The 24,120-nt window shown below is 43.3% G+C and overlaps 1 protein-coding gene across 1 annotated transcript in view; it reads left to right on the top strand.

Annotated features, from left to right (window-relative positions):
• Positions 1 to 20,175, top strand: part of SACS (sacsin molecular chaperone) — a 30,461-nt gene extending 10,286 nt beyond the window's left edge. The window contains exon 6 of the mRNA XM_061170885.1: positions 8,595 to 20,175. Within this exon, the coding sequence (XP_061026868.1) occupies positions 8,595 to 20,152 (11,558 nt within the window). The 3' untranslated portion in view covers positions 20,153 to 20,175. The remainder of the gene's footprint in view (positions 1 to 8,594) is intronic.
• Positions 20,176 to 24,120: the final 3,945 nt, after the last annotated feature.

Raw genomic sequence — 24,120 nt, forward strand, 5'->3', positions numbered from 1 at the left:
ACTAGTTGAGGTTGTAAAGCATATTCTTTGTGATGTGTCTTTTATACTATATGCTGTTTTCTTTTCAAAGGTAATGATTGTGCATCTTCATTCGTGTAAACAGAAGGGAAAGGAGCTGGAATGGGGGAGGCGAGTTCAGGACGGAGCAGAGTGACGCTGAAGGGAGTGCGGGTGTGAACCGGGAGGGCGTCCCGGGGACACTGCTCTTGCCAATATCGAGATCCCTTCCTTAACTGGGAATTGTCATGTTCAGAGGAGCCTTTCTGGGAGTCTAAACGTGGATTCCTATTACTCTGCCATTCTTTGCTCCAAAGTTTTAGAAATCCTTGCTTTTCAAATTCTCTATTACATTCTTACATAAAAACTTTACATTGAAATATAATGTACGTACAGAAAAGTATACATATCTTAAACGTAGGCCTAATGAAGTCTTATAAACTGAACACGCCCAGATCAAAACCAGAGGACTGCCAACACCCAGGGACTCCTGGCTGCCTTTTTTCTGTGACAGCCCTGTCCACTCAATGGCAGCCGTGACCCGGACTCTTAATAGCACAGATTGATTCAGCGAGTTATTGTACTCCCTGTGTGGGGAATCACAGTGTGCACTCTGCCTGCTGCTTTCACTTACTCTCAGTTTGTGAGATCCGTCCAGGTGGGTGCACACAGTTGTAGATCATCCTTTCTCATGGCTGTGCTATTTCATTGTGTGGTTTTACTTTCTTTTGAAGACAGAATTTTTGTTAATGGCCAGTAGTTTCTGAGGTAGACAGGGGTTTGGAAACCAGTCAAAAGTTATTCAGAATCAAATCAGGTAAAAGGGGTAGAAAACCAGCAGAATCATACTGCTTTTACTCAAAATGTTCAAGTACCCTGTAGCACAGAACATGGCCACAACTTGCTTCTCTGGCCTTAGATGGATGGGGTACCTATTATAATATTTTTAGGGACAAATTAAATTTATATACTCTTAACTTTGGTAATTTGACATTGTTATAACGTTGAGTCTTCCCACTTTGTGTGTCTTTTCATTTTCTCACCTACTGTGGATTCTGATTTGTTATTTTGGGATCATACCAACACCATGTTTTATCTCTGGTTCCTGGTTAATTTTTTTTGACTGTTACACTAGAAGGGACGTCTTCACTGTGTTTGTTGCCCGTAACGTGTGGCTCAGTTACCCCGGAAGTTGTCTTCGTGGTCGCTTTTCCTATCTTGATTTAAGTATTGGCCTGACACCCTTGTGATTATTTAATAATCCTGATCTCTAGCCTTTCCAGTATTTTTATCTGGCCATATGGGTGATGGGTAACTGCTTCCTGGGTATCTTCCCTATTGCTTTTATACCATTGGTTCCAGACAAAAATTTATTTCTGATACTACTTTATTGCCATGTTTTGGGAACATTAAACATTAAACATGTGTAGGGGCTGATGGGGACCCAATAAATGACACCCTTGCTTTCCTGAGAGCCGCGTCAGTGAAGAGATGCACAGAGAGGGATCCAGCAGGTAGACGTCGCCAGTCTCCCCTGTGTTACTGATAATCCCGGTAGTGGGGCTCCTGGCTTGCGGCGCGTGGTGGACTTGTGCTGTGACCGCTCCAGAGTGAGGCGGGTGAGCTCGCCAGGCCAGTCGCAGGGGCACTGGGAGACCTCGGGCTTCCTTCCCAGGTACGCCCTGCCCCACGAGTCTCCCTGGGCAGGGGCAGAGTCTCTTCACCCTGACTGGTTGATAAGTCATTCCTCTTTCTGGTGTGTGGGGCAGGTGGGGAATTACGAGTGGGGAGGGGAGAGGCCGAGAGTATTACGTCTGTGTAGCTCCCTTCCTATGGTAGGAAACATCCCAAATGTCTAACAACATTGGATCTTTTTTGCTCTAAATAATGACTGTGTGATTGTTTTGCTGACACAAAGCACTGTGGACTTCTGTTTACCAATTATCAGTAAAATCTGATTGGCCAATTTTGAAAGTACTGCTGCATACAATTGAAGTGTGAAGTTTTTTTCCTCTGCAATGGGTATTTCTCTAATTCTGTAGCCCAAGCAAAATCTGTCTCATTATGTGGTAGTTTTACCTTTCACTTGTTTCACATTTAAAATCCTGAGCTAAATATTAAGTTACTACTTGCACTTTTGCTGTTTACCTCTGTTGCCTCTTTCCCATTTGCAATTACACGCTTCCGTCTTTTCCGTTTGGGGGAAAACAAAACAGTCCTTGACTTTGATTTGCTTTCTTGCATCCCGTCCTAGTCCAGCTTCTGGAAGGAGTGGCATGTGTTTGTTGTCTGTACTTTCTCATCATCTGTTATCACAGCACATGGACTTTTGCTTCTCCATCATTCCAATAAAATTGCCTGACTGAGGTCACCAGTTAACGACTTTTTATTTATTTATTTACTTATGGCTGTGTTGGGTCTTCGTTTCTGTGCGAGGGCTTTCTCTAGTTGCGGCAAGCGGGGGCCACTCTTCATCACAGTGCGCGGGCCTCTCACTATCGTGGCCTCTCTTGTTGCGGAGCACAGGCTCCGGACGCGCAGGCTCAGTAGTTGTGGCTCACGGGCCTAGTTGCTCCGCGGCATGTGGGATCTTCCCAGACCAGGGCTCGAACCCGTGTCCCCTGCATCGGCAGGCAGATTCTCAGCCACTGCGCCACCAGGGAAGCCCTGACTTTTTAAAAATTATTAAATCTAGTGGAATGTTCTGTTCTTTTTGCCTGATCTCCCTGCAGCTTTGGTACTACTGGTCACTCCCTCTTTGAACTCCCTGGCTTTGATGATACCACTCTCTCGGTGTCCTTATACTTCTTTGCCTGCTTCTGAGAATTATTTGTGAATTCCCGTTCCTCAGCTTACCCGCTAAATGGGATTAGTTCAGGAACTCCTTGCTCAGCTCTCATTTTGTTCCTTACTTTCTTCGAGTTCACTCATTCACCCCCAGGCATCCACTGTCACGCATATGTAATGGTCTCCATACCTTCAGTTGTCACCCCAGTCCCAAGAGGGGCAGTGTAGTGCAGTGTAGTGGTTACCAGCCTGGGCTCTGTGGCCGCACAAATCTGGGTTCAGACTCGACTCCTCCATCGTGTGACTTTGAACAAATTACCCGACCTGTCTGAGCCTCTCTTTCCTCATCAGTATCATGGCAGTACAGGAACATCCTTCCATAAGACTTTATCTGGGGCCCTCAAGATTCAATTACATGAAATGCAAGATTGCTTTCTTAGAAGTGGAATGAAATGAGAATAAGGGTTGAGCGGAGGATGGCAGGCAGTCACAACTTACCAACTGAATTTTATACAGTTTGCATTATCGCAGTGGGGCAGCTTATTGATAACCTCCATTGTAATATTTTAGTCGTGGTAGGCGTTTCTCTGAAGATCGGATGATGGGTACAGAGCGTGTACAGTTTAACACGCTACCTGCTCCTAAGAAATGGTGATGAAATGGCAGCTGTTATCATTCTGCCCTTGGAGTTCCTTAGGTGTCTCAAAGTCGGCGTTCTCCCAGCTGGGGTCCTCATCCTGTCCCACGTCTGTCTCTCCTTTGGCCCGGTCCTTCCTCCTGAGAAAGGCGCCCGTTACCATGCCCAGGACTGAACCCCCGTTCGCCCTCCTTGTTCTCCAGTCTCCGGGGTCTGGGGATCGCACTTTCCCTGGCTGTGCTGCAGGCCCTCTGTCTCTGGGCCACGGCGCCACTGTGCCCACACTCCTCATCTCATCACCGCCTGCCCCGCTCACGGGTTTCTAGCGGATCCCGACTCGGGACAGGCGCGGTCTTGTTCGTGTGGCCTGCGGGGCGTCCCGTGATTGGCCCCGACTCGTTCGGTGTCCCTCTTCTGTTCTCGTCACCACAGGCGCTTGCAGATGGACAAACTTGAGTTCCCTGCACCCTGTGGGAGCAGAGCCCTGTGAGATTTGTCACCGCCGTGCAGCACAGCGCCCACTTCAAGGTGGGCGCTTGGTAAATTTTTTTTACCCGAATTAAGGTTTTCTCATACCTGTGTTTTGCACATGGTGTTCCTTTTGCTTAGACTGCTGGCGCCCTCCTCCACGTCGCCCTGTGACACGTCGCCTTCATCTTCTAGCCCTCAGCCTGCGCGCCTCCTCCAAGCGGCTCCCTTTCCCACTCTCCCGTCTCCGGCCCTGCCCGGCCCGCAGACCTGAGGGGCCGTCTCTGCTTCACTCCCGGACCCTGTCGCCGTCCGTGTGCTCCTCTTTGCCTGATCACAGGCGCGTTTTCACTGTGCCAGACTACGAACCCTTGAGAGCAGGGGCCATCTGTTATTTCTTTTGTACTCCCAGTGCCTGGGTGACAAGCTGATGCTAAGCCTCCGCGGCTGGGCCAGGTGGGATGGTGTTGCAGGGACAAGGGCGAAAAGGCAGATCCCCCCATTGTGCCTGTGAGTCAGGATTTCTTGTATCGTCAGTATCTTATTTGTTCTCCACAATCGTGAGATAATCATCATCCTCCTTTGAGGGGTGGAGACATTGAAGCTGAAAGAATTTGAAGGATTTAAGTGCCTTGCTTGAGCTGCAGAGTTGGAATGATGATTCTGTTTTGTTTTGTTTTTTCCTATTACAGGTCTAGATGATTTCTGTGTTAGGTTACCTGAGCAAATGGGTGACAATCAGAAGTTAGGGGAGCAGGTCAATGGGTTTTGGAGGAAATAAATAGAAAAAAAGTTGAGTCAGACAAATGGTAGGAATGCCTAATAGTTTGGTTTTAGTTCGTATTGAAATACATCTTTAAATCTTAAATGTACATTCTGCTATGTTTGGAGTTTTGTTTATGGCTTTTCTTTTACATAATGATGTGTAAGATTCTGCAAACTGTGTTATCTTAAGATACAGAATAATTCCTGTAGCCATCATGTGAAAATTGTGACGATTCTGGCTTTTTCTAAGAACGGATTTAATTATATTCTAGCACAACAACTTCTCTGGGGATATTCAGGTATGATGACTAAATGTTGTGTTCATTTGTAGCCTGATGTTTTTGTTCATTTGATTCTTTGAATCCTGTTTTTTCGTTTACCTAAGTAGCTAGAATTTATATCAGTATTTTTTTTCTAGTGGTAATTCTTAAAGGAGAGAGCAAACTATACTAGTAGAGTATATAGGTGGTTGTTACACATACCACAATAAAACCATATTTAAATGACTTGGAAACATTCATTTCATAGAACATTTAGTCTCAAATGAAAGAATTATGCTGAAATTGGTATTTTAAGCTGTGGTATTTAAGGGGAAAGTGTGAGAGTGCACACACCTATTATATGATGCACGTAAATATTGAGATTAAAAAGGTCAGAGGGGGATCCGTTCTGGGACCTGTGCCGATGAAGTGAGAGGCCCTGTGTGGACCGGCCACCGAGGAGCCTGGTCCAGTGTGCCTAGTGCACGCGGGGGACGAGCAAAGGTAGAGTGGCCGCCAGCTGCCATTAGGGGCGGCCGCTGACTGTTCGCACAATGCTGAGTGTCAGTTATTGACTGTCTTTTTTTTTTTTTAATAACAAGTTTTGACTCAACTTGTATTATTCCCCCCCAGTTCATGTTTCACTTGGAAGATCAGAGGATGTAAGATTTGCTTTACAGAAATTGTTTTTATAGTAAACATTATTTTTTGAGTCAGTCTCTTCCTTGAAGCTGAAATAAATTTAGAAACCAAGTCATTGTTATAGTGATAATTCATGTAAATATTAACTTTGGTTTCTAGCTTGTATTAAAAGTGGCTGATCATCCACAGCTGCTATGACTATATATTCTTATATTTTTAAGGTGTGAGCAAAGAGGAAGACAGGATCTTGATGTCAGCAGGCTGCACGGTTAGCGCCTGCCCTGGGGACTCTGGGTTGTGTCGGCCATCTCCCCACTTGCCCGTCTCCTATTAGGGATGGAAACTAGGAAGCCGAAGCAGTGTCAGTGATGACTTCTTGAGAGAAGTTTGGTCACGAGTGCTGTTCTGAATGACGCTGGTGCCTTCCGAGGTAGAATGAGGTTTCCGCTGGCTTCCTTGGGGTGTTAGGTGCTGCCGCCAGGGTTGCAGAGTGCCCGAGGGAGTGCTGAGCCTGCCGGCGGGCTGTCCTCGCCTTCCGTGTGTGCTCATTTACTTTCCCTTTTTTCCTTTTTCTTTGAAGGTTTGACTGACTGATGGCATACCATTTAATTGGCCCCTCACCTTATTTTGAAGTAGACTGTAATATCCTATTTCCATTCATGTTGAAAATCTTTCTCAAAGTTAGGACTGAACATAAACACATAAACAAAAAACGTAGTGCAATCCTTGAATAGTGATTCAGCATGTCGATGTGATTATCTTGACCCGATCTATAGGAAAGCACAAACTACCCTGAGAAGAGCTATTTCTAAACAGACACATCTGATGAGAGTTTAGAGAAGCACTTTCTGTCTCCAGGGACACCTAACAGTACTACGTAACCTCTTTTGACAGTGCTGATGATTTTAAAGGCTAGGCCACAGAAACACAAGTCATTTATTAAAACGCTGTGAAATTATTTTACTGATACTGTTGGAGATGCTTTACAATTTCAATGACTTTTAATCCAGGGCAGGGAGACTTCTTTCTGTGTTAACATTTATATTTTAGGGTAAAAGCTAAAGGCTTAAATACGAAATAAACAGAAATCGGGACTTCAGATTGAATTGACTTATTTACTTAGAACTGTGTCCTACTACATTTTCTCTCTCCTTTATTTTCCCTGCTGTTTTTTCATTTGAGCATGACTGGTGTTAATCGCATGTTACGTGTGGTGTGCGGGTTTTATTGGCATTTTATTTATACATTGATATTAGATAACTTTCCTGAAGGTAGGTATGTTTTATAAGTTCCAAAGTTCATGCAAGGATATTTGATAGGATTATCTACAAAATGCATGTCATGTGCCAATTATTAACGTAGGACACAGTGTGGTGCGTATTTGATTTTTTTGTTGAGTGTTCTGATTTTTAATTTCTAACCCTTTTTTGTATCTTTGGTATTGTATCCTTGCCTTACTTGTGATTTGGAAATTCTATTATAGTTAATTCAATTCAGTAAGCATTTTTTAGAACATTAAACAAATTAATTTAAAAAATTATATCTTAATGGGACTCATAGACCGAGGAGGCTATGCTAGTCAGACTACTGACAAGATTTTATGACTTCTTAAATATTACTACTTGACTTACCCTAAGTCACACAATGTAGAAACTGATAATAATCAGAATGTGGGTATTGATATCTTCAAGAGTTGCAAAAGTATGCCCTTGCTTAAACTTCTATGGCAGTAATTTTAAATGTCTTATTGTAACATGAAAGATAATTTTCTTGGTAGAAAGTAAGGTCATCTTCCTGATGTGTGAGTCTGTGGAACAAGGAACAACCTTCCTTGGTTAACAAATGCTGATACAGAAAAATTTCAAGGGGCTTGAGGTGTGCCCCCTTTTATAACTTTTTCCAAAATTAGTCTTTTAAGAGTCTAGAAATTACGTGTACCTAGGGAGAAAATGGAATATTAAGTTTTCCATAAGATTGAATTTGAGATGCTTTTTATTTCTCTATATGGGCAAATAACATACCTATAGGTACCTAGTGTTACTTTAAAATTTTGTTACTCCTGGTATTGCAAATAAAATACTCTGAAACACAACATGCACTTAGAAGTAAAATGTTATTTTCTAGACCACTGATTAAAAGTCAGCAAAAATCTTTTCTTCCCCAGAGAAAACCTTATTAGTCTCCTAGTTTATAAAACATCTGGGAGTGGAGCTGCCTTGTTGGGGGTAACCCTGCCTTCACAGCAGGGCCCGCTTCCCCTGTTGCTTGTCCCTGAAGCACTCCTGCAAAGCCCAGATCCCAGAAGAACACACTTTACTTTGTGCTAAGTACCAAGTAAGCGCTGCCTCGGGGGGTTGTGACTGTGCTCCGTACCCGGACACGCGCACAGAGCAGTCTTAGAGCTAGAACCTCAGCCTCGTCCTTTCTCCAGGTGAGAGACTTCCAGTCCCAGAGAGGCTGCGTGACCCCTAACTGCTCACACATCTAGTTACTGGTGGAGAGGAAACTCCAGTGTCCTGGCGGCCTCAGCTCCTGGCAGCCTTGGTCAGCTGGGACAGGGTGCTAGCCCCCGTGCGCTCACTCGGGCCTTGCTTTATCCTGTGGCCACCTGGCTCCTGGAAACTGGGCCTCCTTATAAATTACTTACCCTTAAATAAAAGGGTACTTATTTAAACTTTATCCACATTTTCTTTGGTGCTTTTATTTGTGAACAAATCACCACTAAAAATTATTTTCCGTGTTGATTCTATATGTAGGGCATTATAGGATAATTTTAAAAACACATCTAAATTCATTTTAGATATTTATTTAAAATAAGCACTTTCCAGAGAGAATTATCACTCCCACAGGCTATTATAAATATGGATTTATGTGTGATCAGCCCAGTTATGCCCAATTTTTGCGTTTTCACAGTGTACTTAAAACTCTCAAAATGACTTTCTAGTACTATTTAATCTGTCTCATCTATGAGAATAGAAAGTTATATAAGTTACAGTAGAATTGTATGTATTCATAACATTTCTTTATGTGATTTACAGGAAGACCGTGTACCCAGCTACAGCTTCTAAACCCAGAACGTTTTGCACGTCTTATCAAAGAAGTAGTGAACACATTCTGGCCTGGCAGGGAGTTGATTGTTCAGTGGTATCCATGTGATGAAGACAAAAAGCACCCATCTATTTCATGGCTTAAAATGGTGTGGAAGAATCTCTATATACATTTTTCAGAGGATTTGACTTTATTTGATGAGATGCCACTCATCCCTAGAACCGCAGTAGAAGAAGGTCAGACGTGTGTGGAACTCATCAGACTCAGGATCCCCTCATTAGTCATTTTAGATGATGAATCTGAAGCACAGCTCCCAGAATTTTTAGCTGACATTGTACAAAAACTTGGAGGGATTGTCCTTAAGCAATTAGATGCCTCCATACAACATCCACTTATTAAAAAATACATTCATTCGCCATCCCCAAGTGCTGTTCTGCAGATGATGGAGAATATGCCTCTGCAGAAGCTGTGCAACCAGGTTGCGTCGCTCCTTCCAACGCACAAAGATGCCCTAAGGAAGTTCTTAGCTAACTTAACTGATAGCAGTGAAAAGGAGAAAAGAGTAATTCAGGAACTGCCAATATTCAAGCGCATTAACCATTCATCCAGTCAGGGGATCTCCTCCTACACCAGGCTGAAGGGCTGCAGGGTCCTGCACCACACGTCCAGGCTCCCGGCTGGCCTGCGGCTCTCCATCTCGGTCGTGGACAGCAGCGACGAGGCCACCATCCGCCTGGCAAACCTGCTCAAGGTGGAGAAGGTAAAGACCACCAGCTGCTTAAAGCTTATCTTAAAAGACATCGAAAATGCATTTTATTCACACGAAGAGATGACACACCTTATGTTGTGGGTCCTCGAGAATCTATCCTCTCTTAAAAATGAGAATCCAAATGTGCTTGATTGGCTAATGCCATTAAAATTCATTCAGATCTCACAGGAGCGGCTGGTATCAGCCAGTGAGCTCTTTGACCCTGATGTGGAAGTATTACAGGACCTCTTCTATGATGAAGAAGAAACTTGTTTCCCACCCTCAGCTTTTACCTCACCAGATATTCTTCACTCTTTAAGACAGATTGGTTTAAAAAACGAAGCCAGTCTCAAAGAGAAAGATGTTGTGCAAGTGGCTAAAAAAATTGAAGCTTTACAGGCCAGCTCTTGTCCAAATCAGGACATTCTCCTGAAGAAAGCCAGAACGCTCTTACTGGTCTTAAATAAGAACCACGCCCTGCTGCAGTCATCTGAAGGGAAGATGGCCCTGAAGAAAATAAAATGGGCTCCAGCTTGCAAGCAAAGGCCTCCGAACTACCCAGGCTCCTTAGTCTGGAAAGGGGATCTCTGGGACCTCTGTGCACCCGCGGACATGTGCGACGCGGCCCACGCCATTCTGGTCGGCTCATCACTTCCTCTTGTTGAGAGTGTCCATGTGAACTTGGAAGAAGCTTTAGGTATCTTCACAAAACCTGATATCAATGCTGTCTTAAAGCACTTTAAAATTGTTGTCGATTGGTATACTTCGAACACCTTTAGTGATGAAGACTACTATCAATTCCAGCACATTTTGCTCGAAATTTATGGATTCATGCATGATCATTTAAATGAAGGGAAGGATGCTTTTAGAGCCTTAAAATTTCCGTGGGTTTGGACTGGCAAAAAGTTCTGTCCTCTCGCCCAAGCTGTGATAAAACCGTTTTATGATCTTGACCTTCAGCCTTATTTGCACAGTGTGCCTAAAACCATGGCAAAGTTCCACCAGCTGTTCAAGGCCTGCGGTTCAGTAGAGGAGCTGATGCCAGATCACATTTCCATGGTCATTCAGAAGGTGTACCTCAAAAGCGGCCAAGACCTCAGTGACCAAGAAAGCAAACAGAATCTTCATCTTATGTTGAATATTATCCGATGGCTTTATAGCAATCAGATTCCAGTAAGCCTCAACACACCAGTTCCTATACATCATAGCAGAGATCCTTCCAAGCTTATCATGAAGCCAATTCATGAATGCTGTTACTGTGACATCAAAGTTGATGACCTGAACGACTTACTGGAAGATTCTGTGGAACCAATCATTTTGGTGCATGAGGACATACCCATGAAAACTGCAGAGTGGCTGAAAGTCCCGTGCCTCAGTACAAGACTGATCAACCCCGAAAACATGGGCTTTGAGCAGTCAGGACAAAGAGAACCACTGACTGTAAGAATTAAAAATATTCTGGAAGAATACCCTTCAGTGTCAGATATCTTTAAAGAACTTCTTCAAAATGCTGACGACGCGAATGCAACAGAATGCAGCTTCATGATTGACATGAGAAGAAACATGGACATTCGAGAGAATCTCCTGGACCCGGGGATGGCAGCGTGTCATGGGCCGGCTCTGTGGTCGTTCAACAACTCTCAATTCTCAGATTCGGACTTTGTGAACATAACAAGGCTAGGGGAATCTTTAAAGAGGGCAGAAGTTGACAAAGTTGGGAAATTTGGTCTTGGGTTTAATTCCGTGTACCACATCACCGACATTCCCATCATCATGAGTCGAGAATTCATGATAATGTTTGATCCCAACATAAACCACATCAGTAAACACATTAAAGACAGATCTAATCCCGGGATCAAAATTAATTGGAGTAAACAGCAGAAAAGACTTAGGAAATTTCCTAATCAGTTCAAACCATTCATAGACGTATTTGGCTGTCAGTTACCTCTGACCGTGGAAGCACCTTACAGCTACAGTGGGACTCTGTTCCGACTGTCCTTTAGAACTCAGCAGGAAGCCAGAGTGAGTGAAGTTAGTAGTACCTGCTACAACACAGCAGATATTTACTCTCTTGTGGATGAATTCAGTCTCTGTGGACACAGGCTTATCATTTTCACTCAGAGTGTAACCTCAATGTATCTGAAGTACTTGAAAATTGAGGAAACCAATCCCAGCTTAGCTCAAGATACAATCAGAATTAAAAAAAAATTGTGCTCTTCCAAAGCATTGATTGCACCTGTCATCAGTGTTTTAAAAGAAGCTGCTAAGCTCATGAAGACTTGCGACAGCAGTAGCAAGAAGCTCCCCGCTGACGCACCCAAGTCAGCTTGCATCCTTCAGATCACAGTGGAGGAATTTCATCACGTGTTCAGAAGGATTGCTGATTTACAGTCACCACTTTTTAGAGGTCCAGATGACGACCCAGCTGCTCTCTTTGAAATGGCTAAGTCCGGCCAATCCAAAAAGCCATCGGATGAGTTACCACAAAAAACAATGGAGTGCACCACGTGGCTTATATGTACCTGCATGGATACAGGAGAGGCTCTCAGGTTTTCCCTGAGTGAGAGCGGGAGAAGGCTGGGAGTGGTTCCTTGCGGGGCAGTGGGAGTTTTTCTGGCTGAGATCCAGGACCAGAAGTGGGCTGTGAGACCACAGGCTGGAGAGGTGTTCTGCTATTTACCCCTACGAATCAAAACAGGATTGCCAGTTCACATCAACGGGTGCTTTGCTGTTACTTCAAATAGGAAAGAGATCTGGAAGACAGATACGAAAGGACGCTGGAACACCACCTTCATGAGACACGTGGTTGTGAAAGCTTACCTAGAGGCACTCAGCATCCTGCGTGACCTGGCCACGAGTGGGGAGCTGATGGACTATACTTACCATGCAGTGTGGCCTGACCCTGATCTGGTTCATGATGACTTCTCTGTAATTTGTCAAGGGTTTTATGAAGATGTAGCTCACGGGAAAGGGAAGGAATTGACAAGAGTCTTCTCTGATGGATCCACGTGGGTTTCCATGAAGAATGTGAGATTTCTAGATGACTGTATACTTAAGAGAAGAGATGTTGGTCCAGCAGCCTTCAAGATATTTTTGAAATACCTCAAGAAGACTGGGTCGAAAAACCTCTGTGCTGTTGAACTTCCTTCTTCAGTAAAATTAGGATTTGAAGAAGCTGGCTGCAAACAGATACTGCTTGAAAATACATTTTCAGAGAAACAGTTTTTTTCAGAAGTGTTTTTTCCGAATATTCAAGAAATTGAAGCAGAACTCAGAGATCCTTTAATGAATTTTGTTCTGAATGAGAAAGTTGATGAGTTCTCAGGAATTCTTCGTGTTACTCCATGTATCCCTTGCTCTCTGGAGGGGCATCCTCTGGTTTTACCATCAAGATTAATCCACCCTGAAGGACGGGTTGCAAAGTTATTTGATACTAAAGACGGACGATTTCCTTACGGCTCTACTCAGGACTACCTAAATCCTATTATTCTGATTAAACTCGTCCAGTTAGGTATGGCAAAAGATGATATTTTATGGGATGACATGCTAGAACGTGCCGAGTCAGTAGCGGAAATTAATAAAAGTGATCACGGTGCTGCTTGTCTAAGAAGTAGCATCCTGTTAAGTCTTATTGATGAAAAACTAAAAATAAGGGATCCTAGAGCAAAGGATTTTGCTGCAAAATATCAAACAATCCCCTTCCTCCCATTTCTCACAAAACCAGCAGGTTTTTCTTTGGACTGGAAAGGTAACAGTTTTAAGCCTGAAACCATGTTTGCAGCAACCGACCTTTATACAGCTGAGTATCAGGATATAGTTTGTCTTTTGCAGCCAGTTCTAAACGAAAATTCACATTCCTTCAGAGGCTGCGGTTCAGTGCCACTGGCTGTTAAAGAGTTTTTGGGGTTACTGCGGAAGCCCACAGTTGACCTGGTCGTAAACCAATTGAAAGAAGTTGCAAAATCAGTTGATGATGGAATCACATTGTACCAGGAGAACATCACCAACGCTTGCTACAAATACCTTCATGAAGCAATGATGCAAGGTGACATCACTAAGATATCAATTATTGAAAAGTTAAAAACCTTTAGCTTCATTCTAGTTGAGAGTGCATATGTTGACTCAGAAAAAATTGCTTTTCATTTGAATTTTGAAGCAGCCCCATACCTTTATCAGTTGCCTAATAAATATAAAAATAATTTCCGTGAACTTTTTGAAAGTGTGGGTGTGAGGCAGTCTTTTACTGTTGAAGATTTTGCCCTTGTTTTGGAATCTATTGCTCAAGAAAAAGAAACAAAACAAATAACAGAAGAGAATTTTCAGCTTTGCCGGCGAATAATCAGTGAAGGAATATGGAGTCTTATTAGAGAAAAGAAACAAGAATTTTGTGAGAAAAATTATGGCCAAATATTATTGCCAGATACTAATCTTAAGCTTCTCCCTGCAAAATCTTTATGCTACAATGATTGTCCCTGGATAAAAGTAAAGGATAGCACTGTAAAATACTGTCATGCAGATATACCCAGGGAAGTGGCTGTGAAACTAGGAGCAGTACCAAAGCGACATAAAGCCTTAGAAAGGTATGCGTCCAACATCTGCTTTACAACACTGGGCACTGAATTTGGACAGAAGGAAAAACTGACCAGCAGAATTAAGAGTATCCTCAATGCCTATCCCTCAGAAAAGGAAATGCTGAAAGAACTTCTTCAGAATGCTGATGATGCAAAGGCTACAGAAATCTGTTTTGTGTTCGACCCTCGACAGCATCCAGTTGATAGGATATTTGACGACAAGTGGGCCCCCTTGCAGGGGCCAGCACTGTGTGTGTACAACAACCAGCCTTTCACAGAAGACGACGTCAGAGGGATTCAGAACCTCGGGAAAGGCACCAAGGAAGGAAATCCGTGTAAAACTGGACAATACGGAATAGGATTCAATTCTGTGTATCACATTACAGACTGCCCTTCTTTTATTTCCGGCAATGACATCCTGTGTATTTTTGATCCTCATGCCAGATACGCACCAGGAGCCACATCTGTTAGTCCTGGACGCATGTTTAGAGATTTGGATGCAGATTTTAGGACACAGTTCTCAGATGTTCTGGATCTTTATCTGGGAACCCACTTTAAACTGGATAATTGCACAATGTTTCGATTTCCTCTTCGTAATGCAGAAATGGCAAAAGTTTCAGAAATTTCTTCAGTTCCATCATCAGACAGAATGGTCCAGAATCTTTTGGACAAACTGCGGTCAGATGGGGCTGAACTTTTAATGTTTCTTAATCACATGGAAAAAATTTCTATTTGTGAAATAGATAAAGCTACAGGAGCCCTAAACGTGCTGTATTCTGTGAAGGGCAACATCACCGATGGAGACAGGCTGAAAAGGAAGCAGTTTCACGCATCTGTAATTGACAGTGTCACTAAAAAGAGGCCGCTCAAGGACATTCCGGTTCAGCAGATCACCTACACTATGGATACGGAGGACTCTGAGGGAAACCTTACCACCTGGCTAATTTGTAATAGATCAGGTTTTTCAAGTATGGAGAAAGTATCTAAGAGCGTTATATCAGCTCACAAGAACCAAGATATCACTCTCTTCCCACGTGGTGGAGTAGCTGCCTGCATCACCCACAACTATAAAAAGCCCCACAGGGCCTTCTGCTTTCTGCCCCTCTCTTTAGAGACGGGGTTACCGTTTCACATGAACGGCCACTTTGCCCTCGATTCAGCCAGGAGGAACCTGTGGCGGGATGACAACGGGGTGGGCGTTCGGAGTGACTGGAACAACAGCTTAATGACGGCCCTGATCGCTCCCGCGTACGTCGAGTTATTAATCCAGCTAAAAAAGCGCTATTTCCCTGGTTCTGACCCGACGTTATCGGTCTTACAGAACACGCCTATTCATGTTGTAAAGGACACCTTAAAGAAGTTTTTGTCATTCTTCCCAGTCAACAGGCTTGATCTACAGCCAGATTTATACTGTCTGGTGAAAGCACTTTACGGCTGCATCCACGAGGACATGAAGCGCCTTTTACCCGTTGTGCGGGCTCCGAACATTGATGGCTCTGACCTGCACTCTGCAGTTATAATCACTTGGATTAATATGTCGACTTCAAATAAAACTAGACCATTTTTTGACAATTTGCTGCAGGATGAATTACACCACCTTAAAAATGCAGACTATAACATCACCACACGCAAAACAGTGGCAGAGAATGTCTATAGGCTGAAACACCTGCTTTTGGAAATTGGCTTCAACTTGGTTTATAACTGTGATGAAACTGCTAATCTGTACCACTGTCTGATAGACGCCGATATTCCTGTTAGTTATGTCACCCCTGCTGATGTGCGATCTTTTTTAATGACGTTTTCCTCTCCCGATACTAACTGCCATATTGGGAAGCTGCCTTGTCGTCTCCAGCAGACTAACCTGAAACTTTTTCACAGTTTAAAACTCTTAGTTGATTACTGTTTTAAGGATGCAGAAGAAAACGGGATTGAAGTGGAGGGACTGCCCCTTCTCATTACACTAGACAGTGTTTTGCAAACTTTTGATGCAAAACGACCCAAGTTTCTAACAACATACCATGAATTGATTCCATCCCGCAAAGACTTGTTCATGAATACATTGTACCTGAAGTACAATAATATTTTACTGAACTGTAAAGTTGCAAAAGTGTTTGACATTTCCAGCTTTGCTGACTTGTTATCCTCTGTGTTGCCCCGTGAATATAAGACCAAAAGTTGTACAAAGTGGAAAGACAGTTTTACAAGCGAGTCTTGGCTTAAGAGTGCATGGCATTTTATCAGCGAATCCGTAAATGTGAAAGAGGATCAAGAAGAGACAAAAGCAACCTTTGACACTGTTGTTGACACCCTAAAAGACTGGGCATTGCTCCCTGGAACAAAGTTTACTGTGTCAGCCAATCAGCTTGTAGTTCCCGAAGGTGATGTTCTGCTTCCTCTAAGTCTCATGCACATTGCAGTCTTTCCAAATGCCCAGAGTGATAAGGTTTTTCATGCTCTCATGAAAGCTGGCTGTATTCAGCTTGCTTTGAACAAAATCTGCTCCAAAGACAGTGCATTTGTTCCTCTGTTGTCATGTCACACAGCAAACATAGAGAGCCCCACAAGCATTTTGAGGGCTGTGCATTATATGGTCCAAACCTCAACTTTTAGAACTGAAAAATTGGTAGAAAGTGACTTTGAAGCACTTTTGATGTATTTCAACTGCAATTTGAATCACGTGATGTCCCAAGATGACATAAAAATTTTAAAGTCACTTCCATGCTACAAATCCATCAGTGGTCGCTATATGAGCATTGCGAAATTTGGAACATGCTATGTGCTTACAAAAAGTATTCCTTCCGCTGAAGTGGAAAAATGGACACAATCATCGTCCTCTGCATTTCTTGAAGAAAAAATACACTTAAAAGAACTATATGAGGTGCTTGGTTGTGTACCCGTAGATGATCTTGAGGTCTATTTGAAACACCTCTTACCAAAAATTGAAAATCTCTCTTATGATGCAAAATTGGAGCATTTGATCTATCTTAAGAATAGACTCTCAAGTATTGAGGAATTGTCAGAGATCAAGGAACAACTTTTTGAAAAACTGGAAAGTTTATTGATAATCTATGATGCTAACAGTCGACTAAAGCAAGCCAAACATTTCTATGATAGAACTGTGAGAGTTTTTGAAGTTATGCTTCCCGAAAAATTGTTTATTCCTAAGGACTTCTTTAAAAAATTGGAACAACTTATAAAACCCAAAAATCAAGTTGCATTTATGACATCCTGGGTAGAATTCTTAAGAAATATCGGACTAAAACACATCCTTTCTCAGCAGCAGTTGTTACAGTTTGCTAAGGAGATCAGTGTGAGGGCTAATACAGAAAACTGGTCTAAAGAAACATTGCAAAATACAGTCGATATCCTTCTCTACCATATATTCCAAGAACGAATGGATTTGTTATCTGGAAATTTTTTGAAAGAACTGTCTTTAATACCATTCTTATGTCCTGAGCGGGCCCCTGCCGAATTCATTCGATTTCATCCTCAGTATCAAGAGGTGAACGGAACACTTCCTCTTATAAAGTTCAACGGAGCACAGGTGAATCCAAAATTCAAGCAGTGCGATGTGCTCCAGCTGTTATGGACATCATGCCCTATTCTTCCAGAGAAAGCCACCCCCTTGAGCATCAAAGAACAAGAAGGGAGTGACCTTGGTCCACAAGAACAGCTGGAGCAGGTTTTAAGTATGCTGAATGTGAACCTGGACCCCCCTCTGGATAAGGTCATCAATAACTGCAGGAACATATGCAACATCACAACTCTGGATGAAGACATGGTCAAGACTAGAGCAAAGGTCTTAAGGAGCATATACGAGTTTCTCAGCGCAGAGAAAAGGGAGTTCCGTTTTCAACTGCGGGGCGTTGCTTTTGTGATGGTGGAAGATGGCTGGAAGCTTCTGAAGCCGGAGGAGGTGGTGATCAATCTTGAGTACGAGTCTGATTTTAAACCGTATCTGTACAAGCTGCCTTTAGAACTGGGCACCTTTCACCAGCTGTTCAAACACTTAGGCACTGAAGATATCATTTCAACCAAGCAGTATGTTGAAGTGCTGAGCCGCATATTCAAAAATTCTGAAGGAAAACAGTTAGATCCTAATGAAATGCGCACCGTTAAGAGAGTCGTTTCTGGCTTGTTCAAGAGTCTGCAGAATGACTCGGTCAAGGTGCGGGGTGAGCTCGAGAATATCCGGGACCTTGCACTCTACCTGCCGAGCCAGGATGGGAGGCTGGTGAAGTCCAACATCCTGGTGTTTGATGACGCCCCACATTACAAGAGCAGGATCCAGGGCAATATCGGTGTGCAGATGTTGGTGGATCTCAGCCAGTGCTACTTAGGGAAAGACCACGGGTTCCATACTAAGCTGACTATGCTCGTTCCTCAGAAACTCAGACCTCGTCTGCTGAGCAGCATCCTCGAGGAGCAGTTAGATGAGGAGACCCCCAGAGTCTGCCAGTTTGGAGCGCTGTGCTCTCTTCAGGGCAGGCTGCAGTTGCTCTTGTCCTCTGAACAGTTCATCACAGGCCTGATCAGAATCATGAAGCATGAAAACGATAACGCTTTTCTGGCCAACGAGGAGAAAGCCGTACGACTCTGCAAAGCTCTAAGAGAAGGCTTGAAAGTGTCCTGTTTTGAGAAGCTTCAGACAACATTAAGAGTTAAAGGTTTCAATCCTATTCCCCAGAGCAGAAGTGAAACTTTTGCTTTCCTGAAGAGGTTTGGGAATGCAGTCATCCTGCTCTACATACAGCATTCAGACAGTAAAGACATTAACTTCCTGTTAGCCTTGGCAATGACACTTAAATCAGCGACCGACAATTTGATTTCCGACACTTCATATCTAATTGCTATGCTAGGATGCAATGATATTTACAGGATCAGTGAGAAACTCGACAGTTTAGGAGTGAAATATGACTCTTCAGAACCATCGAAACTTGAACTTCCAATGCCCGGCACTCCGATACCTGCTGAGATTCATTACACTCTGCTTATGGACCCAATGAATGTCTTTTACCCGGGGGAATACGTCGGGTATCTTGTTGACGCTGAAGGTGGGGAGATCTATGGGTCGTACCAGCCGACGTATACATACGCCATTATCGTACAAGAAGTTGAAAGAGAAGATGCTGACAACTCTAGTTTTCTAGGAAAGATATATCAGATTGATATTGGTTATAGTGAATATAAAATAGTTAGCTCTCTTGATCTGTATAAGTTTTCAAGGCCAGAGGAAAGCTCTCAGAGCAGAGACAGTGCCCCTTCCACACCCACCAGCCCTACAGAGTTCCTGGCCCCTGGTCTACGAAGCATCCCTCCTCTTTTCTTTGGTAGGGAGAGCCACAAGACCTCATCTTCGAAGCATCATTCCCCCAAGAAGCTTAAGGTGAATTCTTTACCAGAAATTTTAAAAGAAGTGACATCAGTGGTGGAGCAAGCTTGGAAGCTTCCAGAATCTGAAAGAAAAAAGATTATTAGGCGGTTGTATTTGAAATGGCACCCTGACAAAAACCCAGAGAATCATGACATTGCTAATGAAGTTTTTAAACATCTGCAGAATGAAATTAACAGATTAGAGAAACAGGCTTTTCTAGATCAAAATGCAGACAGAGGCTCGAGGCGAACGTTTTCAACCTCAGCATCCCGATTTCAGTCAGAGAAGTACTCATTTCAGAGATTTTACACTTCATGGAATCAAGAAGCAACGAGCCATAAATCTGAAAGGCAACAACAAAATAAGGAAAAATGCCCACCTTCAGCCGGACAGACTTACTCTCCGAGGTTCTTTGTTCCCCCCACCTTCAAGTCAGTTGGTAACCCAGTCGAAGCACGCAGATGGCTACGACAAGCCAGAGCCAATTTCTCAGCCGCCAGGAATGACCTCCACAAAAACGCCAACGAATGGGTGTGCTTCAAATGTTTCCTCTCTACCAAGCTGGCTCTGATCGCTGCCGACTATGCTGTGCGGGGCAAGTCCGACAAAGACGTGAAGCCGACTGCACTCGCGCAGAAAATAGAGGAATACAGTGAGCAGCTGGAAGGCCTGACGAATGACGTCCATACCTTGGAAGCTTACGGTGTAGACAGTTTAAAAACAAGGTACCCCGATCTGCTGCCTTTCCCACAGATCCCGAATGACAGGTTCACTTCTGAGGTTGCCCTGAGAGTGATGGAATGTACTGCCTGTATCATCATAAAACTTGAAAATTTTATACAACAAAAAGTGTGAACGTATTTAAAGAAAAAGCAGAGCTAGGTCTTGAATGTGTTGTAGCACAAGTATGAATTGCTGTCCTTAAGCTTCCTTGCCAGTTATTTAGGAATTGTGAAGCACACTGCAGACTGTTCGGGGAGAATTTTGGAGTTGTTATTAACATGAATTTCAGCAGAAGACGTTAACCCGATCTAAGAACTATTTTGAGGCTGGTGGTGAACCGTGGAATTGCTGGAGGCAGCTGGCCGGCTGAGGTGGCAGCTTGTTGAACTGCACTTTATACAACCAAAGCTCAGCAGCTTGTTAGATAAGAGTCTCTCTGTCTCTGGTTAGGGTGAAGTTAGTTTTATGTCTTCCATGTAGTATTTTTTGAAGGAGCTAATGAAACACTGGACATATCATTGACTTAAACAAATAAGGGGAATTAAGTCTTTGGAGCTTATTATCTCTTTAAGTGGATCCTCTTGGGTGTGTTATTTTCTTATCAGCTGGATCCGATTATGAATTTGTTGCAATTTTACATATTAGACCCTCAGTACATGTATAACATGGTACAGTACTTTACTCCTGAATATTACTTGATTGAGACTCTGCAGACGGTACTGCTGGGGCGCACTGAGTGCACTTTACAACCTTGTTCTGGATGTCCTCCCGCCCTGGGTTTACAGGCTTCCTGGTTCGTGAAGGTAGCACGTGGGAGACCCCAGTGGTGGCCGTTCTGGCCGCTGGATGTGAATACTGCTTCCAAGAACCGCCTGCCAAAGCGACATCTGTCACCTGTTAGAACATTTGCTTTATGTTTGTTTGTACATATTTCCCACAAATGTCATAATTTATATAGTGTGGTTGAACAGGATGCAATCTTTTGTTGTCTAAAGGTGCTGCAGTAAACATTTTTTGTCCTTCAACATGGCACTTAGTGGAGTTTTTGGGATTTCACTTTGAAGGCATTAAAAAATTGTAAAATCATGTGACAATATCTAATAAGTTATAAAAGAGGAATTATCAGCTTGTGTTTTCCCCATGAACAATTCACAACTGACATTTAATTTTTATCCTGTTTGAATGTCCTACGAACATACTTCTTTTGCAGAATGTAAAAGAAAGGTGATGATAATTAGTTTCTATAAGTGTGCTGGCTGTAAATGATGCTAAATATAATATTTTATGCAATTAAGGGCTTATGGAACATATTAAAACTTTTTTACTTTTATTGGTAATAAGGAATGTTTGCGCCTCCACTATTGTATTGCTTCTGGATGTGAAGCCATGTGATAATTTCTGCTATTATATTAAGTGCCACAATTTTAATAAAGCAAATGTACATATGAAATCATTGTAGCTGGTATTTCCTGAGAAACAGTTCCTTGAAAATCAAACTTAATATCTTCCTATATGAAGTTCTGACCTGTGTGTATATGTGCGTTTATTGGAAATATTAGGATAGAACTTTCCTATATATTTTATACTGGAATTTTAATAGGTTCCTTTTTTTATGATTGAATATAAAGTACTTGACATATACTAGGTTTATTAGGTGCTCACTGATTTTGTTAAGAGTTGATTTTATTTCGCCTTTTTAGGGAATAAAATTAGTTGACATATGTGGTATACATATGTATTTGGAAATACGTTAAATATGGTTCTTCTGTAGGTAGAGGCTGGATTGATACCGACCTTGCCTCAGGGGAGGGCTGTGTGCCTGGGGCCAATTCACACTTGAGCCCTAACAGGTAGGACATGTTCATCTTTACACCTCAGGCACAAGTCTTCTAAATCTGGCAGACCAGGCTTGGAATTCTCTCTTCCGGGGCGACCCAAACGCTGGGTCTCCAGCTGTCTGGGACTTTCTTAAGTTCTTGCTACTTTAAAATTCAGATTCGACACTTGGAATATATTTCATTGCTTTTGGATATTAAAATATACACAGAACACCCTGTCTGGCTTTTGTGATAGTTGATCTAGGTGGAGTTTTGTGTTTTTTCTAGACTTCCTTTGAAAGAAAAAATACAGGTCCACAGTCCCTTATATGAAACCCTTGCATCCAAATGTTTTTCAGAATTTGGATTTTAGAACGTTAATACCAGTGCATATAAACTGGGTTTAATGAGGCTTTTCCATCAGAGTTGGGCAGCTCCCTTTAATCAAACACATTAGTATTTCTGCAGTGAAACCATGAGTACCCACCCACAGTAAACTACACAGCCATGAGAAGTAGCCTCATCTAAATTTAGGTCAGGTTTTGCCACCCATAGTTTGCAGTAGATGTATTTGGAAAGTTTTCATTTTTTGGAACTTTTTAGATTTTGAAATGCAGGGTAAGGAATTTTGGACCCGAACTATTTTTTGTATTAGGCTCCCCCCCACCGCCACTTTATCCTATTTTGCTTTTTCTATTAAAAAGAAGGTGGAAACTGCCAGCCGGTGTGGGTGTAGCTGCTCCTGAGAAAGGGGTTGGAACAGGCCCTCTGCACTCAGGAGCGGGTTCTGTGCTTCCCCGTGAGCGGAAGGGCTGAATGCGCCAGAGCCCCCAGGGGGAATCCAGTGACAAGCCTGAGAATGATGGTGGGAAAATAGCGTTGAGTCAAATAAAGAGAACAGGTCTGCTTTGGGGACTGGTGGGGATGTCTTTCATTAGCGCCAGCTGACATCTTCTGTCCTTCCAATATTTTGCAGACCTCAAGGATAAAAGCTAGTAGAAAACAGCAGTTAGATGAGATTTTTAATGAGTCATGTATGACTCCGGCTTCTACCAGAGACTGAGAACCAGCAGGAGACACACGGACACAGACCTGGGAAGAGCTCTCCTTCCAGGAGCTGACTCGCCATCGCGGGGGCCGGCAAGTCCGCGGCCTGCAGGGCGCGCACCCCACGGGCAGGAGCTGCAGTCGGCAGGTGGAATTTCCTAAAACTCTGGCTTCTGACGCTTCTTCTCCATTTATCTTGTTTTGACAAGTTTGGCCAAAAGTGTCATCACTCCTTCATTGGTTTGGAAGCCGGTCCCGGGCACCCCGTGCCGTCAGGTGTGGGAGAGACTGGGGAAGACTTGGATACCAAAGCCAACGCGAGGTACATTTTACTGAAAAATAAGAACTGTGTGTTTAAAATTTGGGCTTGTTTCTCCTGTAGCTGCTAAGTGGCCCGGGAAGTGCCCTCATTTATTCTGGATACAAAGCCCAGGACGAAAGGTGAAGCTGCACTGACTGTTCAGCTCAGAATCCACCTTTTTTCCTCGGTGCCCTTAGACCCGCTTCTTCCACCTGCTTGTTTATACGTGACCCAAAGTTTGTTTGGTTATTAAACCACAGCCAATTTGCAGTGGCATTTACAATACAGAGAAGCCAGCTAAAGCCAAGGGAGAAGAGGCGTGTTGGATCAGGGAAGGGAGGGGACGAAAACCAATACAAATCGACCCAGCCTCGCCGGAGCTCCCACCCTGCCTCCCTGTCCGCGCACGAGTGGAGACTGACCTGGGGGTGCCCAGGCGGGGGGACCTGAACTCGTGTAGGGGCTGCGGAGTCGGAGCCTGCAGGGGCGGGAGAGGTTCGGGATTGTTCTGCTGAAAGGTCTTAGCAAGTCCACTTTGCTGCAAATCCAACTTTACTATTAAAGCTGATATTTTGATCTTCATCTTTTTCACTTGTGTCTGCTTCTCAGTCGATTCGGAAATTGGAAAAGAAACAAGGACTATTTTGCGAGGTCACTAAAATATCAGCACTCGACGGTCGATAAGCACCTAGTGTGTAGGGCTCTCCGTGTGTATGCCCCATTGGGTACGTTCGTAAGCATGGCCTTGCACCTTTAATGGAAATTTAAGTTACACTGTATAATGTACTTAAGAAGACAGGTTTATGTAATACATCTTAGAATACAGCCCATCTAAAAGTTCTTATTCTAACCAAGGAGAAATTCCTGATCACTCTGGAGAATGAAGCTAGAATCAGCTTTAGTGATGATTTCATTATAGCAGAGGAGCAAAAAGA

This window comes from Eubalaena glacialis, chromosome 16 (assembly GCF_028564815.1).
Source record: "Eubalaena glacialis isolate mEubGla1 chromosome 16, mEubGla1.1.hap2.+ XY, whole genome shotgun sequence".
Taxonomy (NCBI): domain Eukaryota; kingdom Metazoa; phylum Chordata; class Mammalia; order Artiodactyla; family Balaenidae; genus Eubalaena; species Eubalaena glacialis.